We start from the raw sequence: 14,179 nt of genomic DNA, 5'->3' as shown, positions 1-14,179 counted from the left end.
CACCCTCCCTAGAAAGCTAGAGACATTGTGTGAGATTTATATGTAGTGTGAAAACACTAATAATTAGGAAGAAGCTTATAATTTAGCAATAGGCCTTTGTATGATTCATACCATAACAAGGACAGAGAAAGAGAACTAGCCCTGAATGAGGGACACCTGTCGCTAATACATTTTACTATTCATTGAATGGCCTTATGAGATACAAGTAAGTTAAGGTGATATCAAGGGTTACTATTCTAATTTGATTTGGTGTTTTGGTTTAACAGACAGTGTTGTTTTGTTTTTTGGGGCCTTACCTCTGGCACTAATGAGTTATTGCATGCAAGCTAACAGAAATATGCATCTAACACCGCATGTCACGCCCTGGCTCTGGGGACTCTTAAATGTTGAGCCAGGGTGTGGATTTTTCTATGTTTAGTTTTTCTATGTTTTGTTCTAGATCGTTTAGATCTATGTTGGCCAGGGTGGTTCCCAATCAATGGCAGCTGTAGCTCGTTGTCTCTGATTGGGGACCATACTTAGGCAGCCCGTTTGGCACTAGTTATTGGTGTTAACCTAGGACTTCACGTATTGTTTTGTTGTTTTGTTCGTGTCGTGTACTACTAATAAAATGTACGCTTATCACGCTGCGCCTTGGTCCGTCTCATCTTCCTGTAACGATCGTGACAGAAGATCCCACCATAACTGGACCAAGCAGCGTGCCCAGGAGGAGAAGATGGCGAGAATGGGGGGGGGGGGGGGGGGGGGTACTGTCACGCCCTGGCTCTGGGGACTCTTAAATGTTGAACCAGGGTGTGGATTTTTCTATGTTTAGTTTTTCTATGTTTTGTTCTAGATCGTTTAGATCTATGTTGGCCAGGGTGGTTCCCAATCAGAGGCAGCTGTAGCTCGTTGTCTCTGTTGGGCAAATGGTGGTCTTGGGAGGAGATCTTCGCGGGGAGAGGGCCATGGGCAAAGGTGAATGCCCAGGCAGGAGAGGAGAAACGGCGCCAACCGTGCCGACGACGGACACGCGAGAGGCAACCCCAAGAAAATGTTTTGGGGGGGCACTCGGCGTGGACGACGGGGCAGCAAGAGGCAGCTACAGGGCGAGTCTGCGGAGTAGGAGAGGAGCTACTGGAGGCGTTAAGGGAGAAGGACAGTGTAGAGGCACGGCGAGAGGAACTGGTTAGGCAGCAGAGGGAGCGGAGGTTTATAAGGAAACCCAGTCCCGCTCCTCGCACCAAGCAAGTGGTGTGTGTCACCAGTCCGGTCCGGCCCGTTCCTGATCCCCGCACTAAGCCAGTGGTGAGTGTTCCCAGTCCAGCCCGGCCTGTTCATGTCCCTCGCACCAAGCCAGTGGTGCGCGTCGCCAGCCCGGTCCGGCCTGTTCCTGTCCCTCGCACCAAGCCTGTGGTGCGCGTCGTCAGCCCGGTCCGGCCCGTTCCTGCTCCCCGCACCAAGCCAGTGGTGCGTGTCGCCAGCCCGGTCCGGCCCGTTCCTGCCCCTCGCACCAGGTCAGTGGTGCGCGTCGCCAGCCCGGTCCGGCCTGTTCCTGCTCCCCGCACCAAGCCAGTGGTGCGCGTCGTCAGCCCGGTCCGGCCCGTTCCTGCTCCCTGCACCAAGCCAGTGGTGCGCGTCGCCAGCCCGGTCCGACCTGTTCCTGCCCCTCGCACCAAGTCAGTGGTGCGCGTCGCCAGCCTGGTCCGGCCTGTTCCTGCTCCCCACACCAAGACTGTGGTGCACGTCGCCAGACCGGTCCGGCCTGTTCCTGCTCCCCGCACCAAGCCAGTGGTGCGCATCGCCAGCCCGGTCAGGCCTGTGCCTGCTCCCCGCACCAAGCCAGTGGTGCGCGTCGCCAGCCCGGTCCGGCCTGTTCCTGCCCCTCGCACCAAGCCAGTGGTGCGCGTCGCCAGCCCGGTCCGGCCTGTTCCTGCTCCCCGCACCAAGCCAGTGGTGCGCGTCGTCAGCCCGGTCCGGCCCGTTCCTGCTCCCTGCACCAAGCCAGTGGTGCGCGTCGCCAGCCCGGTCCAACCTGTTCCTGCCCCTCGCACCAAGTCAGTGGTGCGCGTCGCCAGCCTGGTCCGGCCTGTTCCTGCTCCCCACACCAAGACTGTGGTGCACGTCGCCAGACCGGTCCGGCCTGTTCCTGCTCCCCGCACCAAGCCAGTGGTGCGCATCGCCAGCCCGGTCAGGCCTGTGCCTGCTCCCCGCACCAAGCCAGTGGTGCGCGTCGTCAGCCCGGTCCGGCCCGTTTCTGCTCCCCGCACCAAGCCTGTGGTGCACGTCGTCAGCCCGGTCCGGCCTGTTCCTGCTCCCCGCACCAAGCCAGTGGTGCGCGTCGCCAGCCCGGTCCGGCCTGTTCCTGCCCCTCGCACCAAGCCAGTGGTGCGTGTGTCCAGTCCGGCACGGCCCGTGCCTGTTCCACCGGCACCGGTCAGCGGCTCCACTCCGGAGCCAGAGTAATCCGCTCCACCGGTGTCCAGTCCAGCTCCGGCCAGCGGGACCAGACCAGGGGCGCAACGGGGGGGTGGAGAGAGAGTGCCCACCCGGCCCCTACCCTCTTGTGTTTGTGTGGCGCGGTCGCAGTCCGCGCCTTTGGGGGGGGGGGGGGGGGGGGGGTACTGTCACGCCCTGGCTCTGGGGACTCTTAAATGTTGAACCAGGGTGTGGATTTTTCTATGTTTAGTTTTTCTATGTTTTGTTCTAGATCGTTTAGATCTATGTTGGCCAGGGTGGTTCCCAATCAGAGGCAGCTGTAGCTCGTTGTCTCTGATTGGGGACCATACTTAGGCAGCCCGTTTGGCACTAGTTATTGGTGGGATCTTGTTCCGTAAGGTTTGTTTTGGTGTTAACCTAGGACTTCACGTATCGTTTTGTTGTTTTGTTCGTGTCGTGTACTACTAATAAAATGTTCGCTTATCACGCTGTGCCTTGGTCCGTCTCATCTTCCTGTAACGATCGTGACACCGCATGAAATGCTTACAGGTCGACATGCCTGTGCCGGTGCTTAGGAGACCATACAAGGGTCCGCCTCTAGAGCACATGGAAAGGGAATTGGAAGGGTATATCAGGTAACTAACTGTCATATATGAAGTTATATACCAACAGGAGAGAAGCAGAGTTCTAAAACCAGAGGCGAATCCACCACGACCAGTGGTTCCGGGGGAGAAGGTCTACGTCAGGGTCTTCAGAAGGAAGAAGAACAAACAGAGACATGTGGTACCCTAAACCTTCATCCAGGTTACACCAACTGCTGTAAGGGTTGAGGGGAGCTCGACCTGGTATCATCTAAACCGACAACCGAGAGATGAGGAAGTTGAGGATGCCGAGACCCTAGTGACGGAAGAAGGTCCTGAGCGAAAGAGACCAACGCCAGCCCGGAGTAGAGGCCCAGAAGCAGATGGTCATTATCACAACATTGAGGACCACTTGACTGCCCTTATGGCAACCTAGATTGTCTATATAGGGTAGTGGCAGGGGGTGTATGGGCCTGTCATGGTTACAAAGCTCATCAGCAACAATTGGAGGTTAGCTTAGAGGGAAACCTTCCGGATTTGTACCCAGTACCTGACTGGGCTCCTTGTCCTCATCGTGATGGGTCAGACAATGAGGAAGATACATTGGTCTGACTATATATTCTTATACAATGTAACCACAGATGGCATGGGTAAGAATAAGTATATGCACATGCTTACACTCATTTTATGTTAACTTTTATTTTATTGGTTGGGACTTAGAAAGTCCCAAAGGGGGTAATATATGGATGATTTTCTAGTACATATGTTGTAGAATGAAACGCCTATATGCCTTAAATGCTTATGGATTAAGAACCAATTAAAGTGTTAAAACAGAGCACTGTTTTAACACAAACGCTGTGCTTCTGATAATGGATGATTCCCTCTAACTCCCTGCAGCTGGTCTGGGTATGTCAATGATGTGATGGAGATAAAACTTCTCGTTGTAGCTGTGTGGAGATTGGAGTAACAATGAAACTAGTGTTATCACTTGTTTGTGCTTATGACCTGACACACATAGTCACAAGGAAAAACCATAGTGGCTTAAGTTCCAGGGAGGATGGCTGTTGGGACAGCCTTAAATATATGTGGCTGAGAATGGGTGATGGACATGACATGTTTAAACCATGTTTAAGTATTGATTGATATGTTTTATAATGTGTTATGAAATGATAAGGGTAAAACAGAATGAACATGATTGATACTTTGTACTCTAGGTGCATGCCTGGATAGTGAATATAGGTAATACAGAGTGTGATTGTTCTTTAACGTACGTATGTATATAATTCTTTGAGTCACGCCACCAATAAAATGAGATAAGTGACAGAGGCCCCATTTAGAGAAGCGCACATAGCCCTCGTGAGTAAACAACATGTGACACCGAAGGATGTTAATCATGTACATACAATGGAGTAACTGTGTAGGTTGTATAAGCATGACTATGCATTTGTGTCTGTATAAAAGGAGAGCCCCGAGTCAGGGAAAACAGATGTTCTTCAGATCATCTCGGCTTTCGTTGCTTCGTGTAATAAAAATCTATTTTCATTCTACAAAAACTCTGCTCAGCTCGCCCTGCTCCGCGTCCTTCTGATCGGCCCCGAGGCCGGTGTCGTCGCGCTGCTGGAGCTGTGCATAAAGGGGGGGGGTACTGTCACGACTTCCTCTGAGGCTGCCTCCTCTCCTTGTTCAGGCAGGCTTCGGCGTTCGTCGTCACCGGCCTTCTAGCCACTGCCGCTCCTCATCTCATCATTCCATTTGTTTTGTCTTGTTTATTACACACACCTGGTTCATATACCCTCATCAGTACCTGTATAAGTGTTCCCTCTGCCCTCTTGTCTTTGTGTGTGATTGTTTATTGTGGAGGATAGAGTAGCTTGGTGGAGCTCCGTGTATTTTGTATTGCCGGGATATTTCCCCGTGTGCCTTGTATTTTCCAGTGCGCCTGTTTTGTGCACTTGAGTGTTCTCACGCATTACTGCGTAACTTTGTGCTTCAGAATAAATCCTGTTATTCTGTGATTTACCCTCCTGCACCTGACTCCTTCCAAATCACCTCATCACAGTTGAATAGTTATATTTTGACTGTCACTGAATTATTGTATTAATTAATACTGCAATTAAATTGTGTAACCAAGTAAGACGTTTCTGGACTCAGATCGCCTTAACTCCTTTTAAGTTAATTGGGTATAAGAAATGAGTTATTCAAGACCATATACTAACCAAGCGTGGTGAAGTGTACACAAATAGAATAATGGGTTTTGGCATAGACTGGTTGATTGTTTATCAACAAAACTGAGGCGTGCGCAACTATGAGGCAAATCAGACGAGGTTGGCTTAGATTTTTGACAACATATAAGCTATATTTAGTCTCTCAAATACATCGTTACAGTTGTTGGTTAGCTAGCTACTGAATTTTAGCCATATTAGCATTGACATGAAATCAGTCAAAACACCCCAATACACGACACGGTATCAATAGCAAGATGAAACAATAGCTGGAACGACCTAGCTTTAATATTTGGAGATGCTTTCTCTCTGTTGGGACAGACGCAAACTGGCTGAATCGATTCAGTGGCTAGCTTTGCACTTAGCTGGCTAACAGTAGCTACTAAGGGTAAGTTATAACCTACATTTGTGTTTTGTTTTTACATACTGGTAACCAGAGTCGTTCAAGGGAATTCGGGACATGGGTGACTAGTTGACGTTAGCTTGGCTTTCTCTGTGTATTCGTGCCGTGGGAGGTGGGGTTGGTTCGTTGGCAGAGAGCAATGGCTAGCTAGTATGCTAACTATTCTAGCTAACTAACTGGCTGAATAAGTTGGCAACAGACTCACTCAAACTGTCAAAACTAACCCAAAACTTTACACAACGTTAGACACGGACACGAATGATCTGCTTGGCGTGTTAACACACTGGTGGTTTGTTGTAACCGAGTATTGGTGCTAAACCATGTTATTGGAGGCTGGCATGCTAGTTGGCTATGGCGTCATAGGATTTGGTGCCCTGGACGGTTTTCACGGAAGAATACTGTACCAAGTTAGCTAGCTGAATAAACTAAGTTAGAGTCTATTCCTAGAAAACATTGAACCGCTGTAGTTTACAACAATTATAATTTCTAAAGTGGAAGTTGGGAGAGTTATATTTGAGTGTTTCAGTGAAACGTAAGTGAGGGCTCTCTCGCTTTCCCAGATGTTTAGTTCATTTCATTCCGATCTCCTTTGCATTATTGTAGCCATTTTCTGTAGCCTGTCAACTATGTGTCTGTCTATCCCTGTTCTCTCCTCTCTGCACAGGCCATACAAACGCTTCACACCACGTGGCTGTTGCCACTCTAATCTGGTGGTCCCTGCGTGCACAACCCACGTGGAGTTCCAGGTCTCTGGGAGCCTCTGGAACTGCCATTCTGCGGCCAACAAGGCAGAGTTCATCTCAGCCTATGCTACCCTCCAGTCCCTCGACTTCTTGGCGCTGACGGAAACATGGATTACCAAAGAAAACACTGCTACTCCAACTGCTCTTTCCTCGTCTGACCATGTGTTCTCGCATACCCCGAGAGCGGCGGTGGCACAGGAATCCTCATCTCTCCCAAGTGGACATTCTCTCTTTTTCCCCTTACCCATCTGTCTATCTCCTCATTTGAATTCCATGCTGTCACAGTCACTAGTCCTTTCAAGCTTAACATCCTTGTCATTTATCACCCTCCAGGTTCCCTTGGAGAGTTCATCAATGAGCTTGACACCTTAATATGTTCCTTTCCTGAGGATGGCTCACCCCTCACAGTTCTGGGTGACTTTCACCTCCCTACGTCTGCCTTTGACTCATTTCTCTCTGCCTCCTTCTTTCCACTCCTTTCCTCTTTTGACCTCACCCTCTCACCGTCCCCCCCTACTCACAAGGCAGGCAATACGCTTGACCTCATCTTTACTACATGCTGTTCTTCTACTAATCTCACTGCAACTCCCCTCCATGTCTCTGACCACTACTTTGTATCCTTTTCTCTCTCGCTCTCCTCCAACACTACTCACTCTGCCCCTACTCAGATGGTAATGTGCCGTCGCAACCTTCTCTCCCGCTACTCTCTCCTCTTCCATCCTATCATCTCTTCCCTCTGCTAAATCTTTCTCCCTCCGATCTCCTGATTCTGCCTCCTCAACCCTCCTCTCCTCCCTTTCTGCATCTTTTGACTCTCTATGTCCCCTATCCTCCCGGCCGGCTCAGTCCTCCCCTCCTGCTCCGTGGCTTGACGACTCATTGCAAGCTCACAGAAGAGGGCTCCGGGCAGCCGAGCGGAAATTGAGGAAAACTAGACTCCCTGCGGACCTGTCATCTTTTCACTCTCTCCTCTCTACATTCTCTTCCTCAGTTTCTGCTGCCAAAGCCACTTTCTACCACTCTGAATTACAAGCCTCTGCCTCTAACCCTAGGAAGCTCTTTTCCACCTTCTCCTCCCTGCTGAATCCTCCTCCTCCTCCTTCCTCTCTCTCTGTGGATGACTTCGTCAACCATTTTGAAAAGAAGGTTGACGACATCGAATCCTCATTTATTAAGTCAAATGACACCGCTGGTCCTGTTCAAACTACCCTACCCTATGCTTTGACTTCTTTCTCCCCTCTCTCTCCAGATGAAATCTTGCGACTTGTGACGGCCGGCCGCCCAACAACCTTCCCGCTTGACCCTATCCCCTCCTCTCTTCTCCAGACCATTTCCGGAGACCTTCTCCCTTACCTCACCTCGCTCATCAACTCATCCTTGACCGCTGGCCATGTCCCTTCCGTCTTCAAGAGAGCGAGAGTTGCACCCCTCCTCAAAAAACCTACACTCGATCCCTCCGATGTCAACAACTACAGACCAGTATCCCTTCTTTCTAATCTCTCCAAAACTCTTGAGCGTGCCGTCTCTAGCCAACTCTCCTGCTATCTCTTTCAGAATGACCTTCTTGATCGAAACCAGTCAGGTTTCAAGACTAGTCATTCAACTGAGACTGCTCTTCTCTGTGTCACGGAGGCTCTCCGCACTGCTAAAGCTAACTCTCTCTCCTATGCTCTTATCCTTCTCGACCTATCCGCTGCCTTTGATACTGTGAACCATCAGTTCCTCCTCTCCACCCTCTCCGAGTTGGGCATCTCCGGCGCTGCTCACTCTTGGATTGCGTCCTACCTGACAGGTCGCTCCTACCAGGTGGCGTGGCGAGAATCTGTCTCCGCACCGTGTGCTCTCACCACTGGTGTCCCCCAGGGCTCAGTTCTAGGCCCTCTCATATTCTCTCTATACACCAAGTCACTTGGCTCTGTCATATCCTCACATGGTCTCTCCTATCATTGCTACGCAGACGACACACAATTAATTTTCTCCTTTCCCCTTCTGCTAACCAGGTGGCGAATCGCATCTCTGCATGTCTGGCAGACTTATCAGTGTGGATGTCGGATCACCACCTCAAGCTGAACCTCGGCAAGACGGAGCTGCTCTTCCTCCCGGGGAAGGACTGCCCGCTCCATGATCCTGCCATCACGGTTGACAACTCCATTGTGTCCTCCTCCCAGAGTGCAAAGAACCTTGGCGTGACCCTGGACAACACCCTGTCGTTCTCCGCTAACATCAAAGTGGTGACCCGATCCTGCAGGTTCATGCTCAACAACATTCGCAGAGTACGACCCTACCTTACACAGAAAGCGGCACATATCCTAATCCAGGCACTTGTCATCTCCCTTCTGGATTACTGCAACTCGCTGTTGGCTGGGCTCCATGCCTGTGCCATTAAACCCCTACAACTTATCCAGAACGCTGCAGCTGGTCTGGTGTTCAACCTTCCCAAGTTCTCTTATGTCACCCCGCTCCTCCGCACACTCCACTGGCTTGCAGTTGAGGTTCACATCTACTACAAGACCATGGTGCTTGCCTATGGAGCTGTGAGGGGAACGACACCTCCTTACCTTCAGGCTCTGATCCTACACCCAAACGAGGGCACTACGTTCATCCACCTCTGGCCTGCTAGCTCCCCTACCTCTACGGAAGCACAGTTCCCGCTCAGCCCAGTCAAAGCTATTCGCTGCTCTGGCACCCCAATGGTGGAATAAGCTCCACCACGACGCCAGGACAGCGGAGTCACTGACCACCTTCCGGAGACACTTGAAACCCTACCTCTTTAAGGAATATCTGGAATAGTATAAAAGTGAAAAAAAGTAGAAAAGTGGTTGTCCCACTGGCTATCATAAGTTGAATGCACCTATTTGTAAGTCGCTCTGGATAAGAGCGTCTGCTAAATGATGTAAATGTAAAATAAAACGAGCTGAAACGAGACACTTACAATTCCCCACATGGCAGTTTCTTGTTATTCTTGCTATCAATATCGCCATCCAAAATCACAACAACACACATACTACTGCCCCATAGAAGCGCACACATCGTGTTTGTGACGTTGTCAGCCAACCCATCTATTTAAATGTAGTTAAAGATGGGGATGTGGTGGTGACTTTCTGAACTGTTAAGAGTAAGAACACAGTTTAAGTAATATAGAAAAATGATGTGGTTTCAGTTGTGATTGGGGTATATTGACCAATTTATCAGGACATTTTTTGATACATTTTCCCTTCAACATTCATCAGAAAAAACCTGAGAGGGAACCCCCTGAGAGGGGTGTTGACAACAGAACCCATTGACCCTTACCACCCCAATATCCAACACAAAGTTACGCCTTGCACACACATGCACACACACACACCTGAGCGCGTGTTGAGGCGGAACTGGGAGGAGCCCTCTAAGGAGTAGATGAGGGAGGCCTGTCCAAACTCCCGGGAGGCGTCCAGATCAGTGGCATTCACAAACACAACCGTCGCCCCTGAGGAAGAGTGAGAGAGGAGGAGTGAGTGAGAAACAGGGGGAGAGAGAGGAAGGGATATCAAGAGGGAGGGGGAAAAAATGTATATGAGGAGTGAGAGAGAGGCGGAGCAAGAGGGGGGATATCAGTGAGAGAGGTATCTTTCAACCACCCCTCCCCTCTCCCACCCTCAGCTACACTGACGGAGAGTGGCACTGAGTGGGTTTATGGATTAGTGGATTATCATCAGCTTGTTTGGCATTATGGTCCATGCATGGAAGAGCCCTGATCAATACCCATGGAAGGTGATGAGAGGCTGGGTCCAGAGCCTCAGGGTTAGCTAGTTAAGTTAGCTCCATGGTCCATCCCCACAGTCCACTTTGCTTTCAATTCGGCCCTTCAATGTGTGTGTGTGTGTGTGTGTTTGTGTGTGTGTGTGTGAGAGAGAGAGGGAGGGCGAGAGAGAGTGTGTGTGTGCATGTGTGTGTCTGACACATTTGCCAAGCTCTGCAGCAGCTCTGGCAGACGAGGGAGTAGACACATATCTCAATTCCTCCAGCGATTGGAAACAAAACTATTGTATACTCTGAATACATGCATGCGAATGAATAGCAATAGTAATTTCATTGCACTGGCCCGCTAAGCACTTAAAAATACTATATAAAACTACATAAGAAGATACAATACGAGGGGATACAAGTCGAGACAAATAAAAAACGACACAAAGCAAAGAAAGGAATATAATTGAAAATGCTCATGTTTAAGAAACTCAAGGTAAAGGGTAAGAAGTGATAGGGTGTGGTTTGGCCATTGAACTATTATTGTACAAGGCAATTGTAATGATCTACAGTATGTCAAAGCTGTTGAATTGAACAGAGGGAATGAATGGACACCCAGCTTTAGCCATTGAGCTCATTGTAACACCAGGGCTGTGTCTGAAAACGTGACTAGCTGTCCTTGTTTCCGCCACTCCTGGCCTCTCTCCCAAAGTGCATTGGAGGATGGAGGAAGCAGGGTTTTTGACATCTAGTTTTTAGACGCAACCCAGCTGTCTTCTCTGAGTGACTCCAACCGTAGATATATAATTATTTATGTAATCAAGGGATTTACTTTGACTACATAATGCATTCATGACACAGAAAGTGATGTTTATTTCGATGGTCGAGGGAGAAATAACTTGTAGTATTGGACACCATCTGGATGTCACGTGACATGTCAATTAGCTAACATAACAACAATCCAGTGCGAAATAAATGGGGAGAGTTTGCGCTGCAAGCCGGCAACACAACAACACGGAGCACAGTATCCTTCGCTCCCGCTAAGGAGAGGGAAGTAGATAGATAGTGTAGACAATATTGGGAGAGAGAAGTAGCTAGATAGTGTAGCCAATATCAGGCCAGTGTGACAGCTAAAGCACATTTATTGTAGTGATTTTCACTGAAAATGTACAACTACGCCATTAATGTTTAGATATATATATTTTTAAAGAATGATTCTTAACACTCTCCCAAGTCCCAACTTCGACAGACAAGTTTCAAATTCTCCCTGAAGTTTCTAATGACAAGTATAAACTAGCTAGCTGGGAAGGGCTCATCAGGACGACTGACTGAACTGACTGAACCGAATCTGTTCGTATCCACTTGACTCTCACTGTCTGTATAACCTCCCCCGTTCAAAATCTGTCCATGATAAGCAGAATGATAAGCAGACCACCTTCCTTCCCGCCTTTGGGACAACGACTCCCATTGTTAGAGACTATCTTGTCATCTTCTAACGAGAGCCCACGAGTGAAGTCACACACCCTCCAGGCCAAGATTTACATTTGTGGGTGGTGGAGAACAGATAATCCCTGTGCCACATCAATGGAATGAAGGGGGTATCACAAAAACAAATACACTGCTCTCCCTTTCTCCTTTTAAGACTGAGTGGCCCGGAGGGAGGTCAGGAGACAAAAGACAGATGCTCTGGCGATCAACTGACCATCTTTCACAACTCACATGTTTTACTGGGGATTACCAGCCAGAACTTTGGGCGCCAGGAATGTGGAGTTCAGGAGAAGGGGTCAGGCCATGATACCCCTTGTAACAAAGGAAAGCGGTGCCAATAGCCCAGTGACATTTAAACACGTTTCTGAAAAATGTATCAAACTGAGGGACTCTCATGACTTGTTGGTGTAACTTTAAGCATACTGTGAAATTTTTCTCCAGATTTTTCTGTCATTAAAAGGTATATCATGTGTATTTTCTGTAACATGGAATATATGTATTTTACCCAAGGCATGTTTAGAACCTACAGGAATCATATTTCATTCTAGGCACTGTTTAACTGTTTTCCGTACAGCAGGAACATGCTGTGGACACCTATGAGGAAATCTCAGATTTATCTCAAGGAACATAACTGTGCTGAATCCTCAGAATCAACGGGGTTGTCCAATGACACCCTGTCCGGCTTAATCAGCCCGCCCTCTGTGAGTATCTCTGTAAATTACAGGACTTGCTAACAGATGGGAGATCAAGTTTTTTTGCGGTCCGGCCACGCCATGAGGAACGAATTACCTAACTCTCCTCGGAAACCAAACTCCTATCGACAAAACACTTATCGACTTTTCCTATCCTACTCAGACAAAAGCAATCATCCCCAAGGTGATGCTGTGGAACGCATGGACTATTCGGCCTCTCCATCTTTCCAGCCCAGATTTAAACCCCCAGAAAGGTTGGATAGAGTGCCGCGCCATAGTTCTGCCCCTGCCTGATATGAGAGAGAGTGAGTGAAGAGTGAGCGCTTTAGCCAGCCCATCAGTCTAGTCGTCCGTCCGCTCGGCCGTGTGTCTTGTGGGTGGTGTGGTCGGTCATATGGTTGTGGCTGTGGCTGTGCTTCACTCTATCTCTTTCCGTCCGTCCGTCCCTTCCATTGCAACCTAAACCTGAGCTTCTTGAAACTCAGCCAGCAGCTACATTCCTCTGCATCATCGCATTGGCCCCGTTTAGGATATGGCCTAAGCACACTGAGGGAGACGGGGGCAACAAGGAGGAGGAGGAGGAGAAGAGGAGTTGGAAGAGCCGCTATCAGACAGCCAACTTTTACACTCATCATTTGCTGCTGCTCCTCTGTTTTTTATTTTACTCTTATTATTATATATCCAGATGCCTAGTCACTTTACCCTGCCTTCAGTAGTCACTTTACCCTGTACATATCTACCTCAAATACCTTGTACCTCTGCACATTGATCTGGTACTGGTACTCCCGGTACAGTATATAGCTCTATTATTGTGTATTTTATTTTATTCCTCTTGTGTTAGTTACTATTTATTTTTTATTATTATTTTTAAACTCTGCATCGTTGAGAAAGGTTCGCAAGTAAGCATTTCACTGTAAAGTCTACACCAGTTGTATTTGGCACATGTGATGAATACATTTTGATTCGATTAGATTTTTCCTGGCTCCATCCTGGCTTCATCCAATCCTAACGGAATCCAACTGGGCAGGCAACATCGGCATAGAAGTAAATTACCCCATTGCAGTCTTAATTTCCTCTGAAAGGGGTGTTGTGTGTGTAAAGTGGTGGAAGTCATTGAGTATTGTAGGACTGCAGGTCTAATTTACAAACCCATGATCGGCACTGTCCACATTGGATGCTAATTGGTAGCCTAGTTCATGTCTATTCCTGGTTGGGGAGCTCTAGAGTTTCACAGTTCACAGAAAGCCTAGGTCGATGTAGTCCTTTCACGTTTTCTCTTTCAATTAATAAGATAATATCATTCTCAAAAATCCTTTGAATGTGCTGTTGTATTTGTCTGAGTTCAGTATGGAAGCCATTCATATTGATCTGTGGAGACTCTCACCTCAATAACTGTGTTGTATCCCATTGTACCCTGCCTTTATATTGTATGTTTGAACTACCTAATTTTCCAACTTATTTAGTCTAGTAAATAAAACCTTAAATTAATTATTTGTGGCACTGAAGTCATTTGCGAGTGACTGGGTTTTTGCAGCACCAAAGCTTATCGGCTATTCAGAATAAGAATATAGTCAAATTGACTGTGATTATATTGTTGATATAGTAATTAATGGTATAACGGTTAATGATAACTACTGATACTGTAGAGTTAATTCAAGGGTTTATCTATATCCAACCCTTAACACTAAAACCGCTGGGCCTCGAGGGACCCCAAATCAAGCTAATGAGCAGCTAATTTGACTGCAACATTGTAACAGTGTAATTAATACATTTCATATACACGCTCTTTCCACCGAATGCTCCATGGACATAGAGGATTGAAATGAACGCTTCCGGCTCATCAAAAGACAGACCCCAGGCAGTGTCTCTTTGCTTCGTGTATGCATTAGCCACAGTACAGTCTGTGAATGCT

The 14,179-nt window shown here is 48.2% G+C and overlaps 1 protein-coding gene across 1 annotated transcript in view; it reads right to left on the bottom strand.

Annotated features, from left to right (window-relative positions):
• LOC311133639 (cadherin-23-like) overlaps window positions 1–14,179 on the bottom strand; it is a 601,713-nt gene that overhangs the window by 215,819 nt on the left and 371,715 nt on the right. The window contains exon 18 of the mRNA XM_084167165.1: window positions 9,714–9,830. Within this exon, the coding sequence (XP_084023291.1) occupies window positions 9,714–9,830 (117 nt within the window). The remainder of the gene's footprint in view (window positions 1–9,713; window positions 9,831–14,179) is intronic.

Source organism: Coregonus lavaretus, assembly GCF_964263955.1.
Source record: "Coregonus lavaretus genome assembly, chromosome: 1".
Taxonomy (NCBI): Eukaryota; Metazoa; Chordata; class Actinopteri; order Salmoniformes; family Salmonidae; genus Coregonus; species Coregonus lavaretus.
Note: the sequence above shows the minus strand (reverse complement) of the source record. Positions and strands in the feature narration are given on the sequence as shown.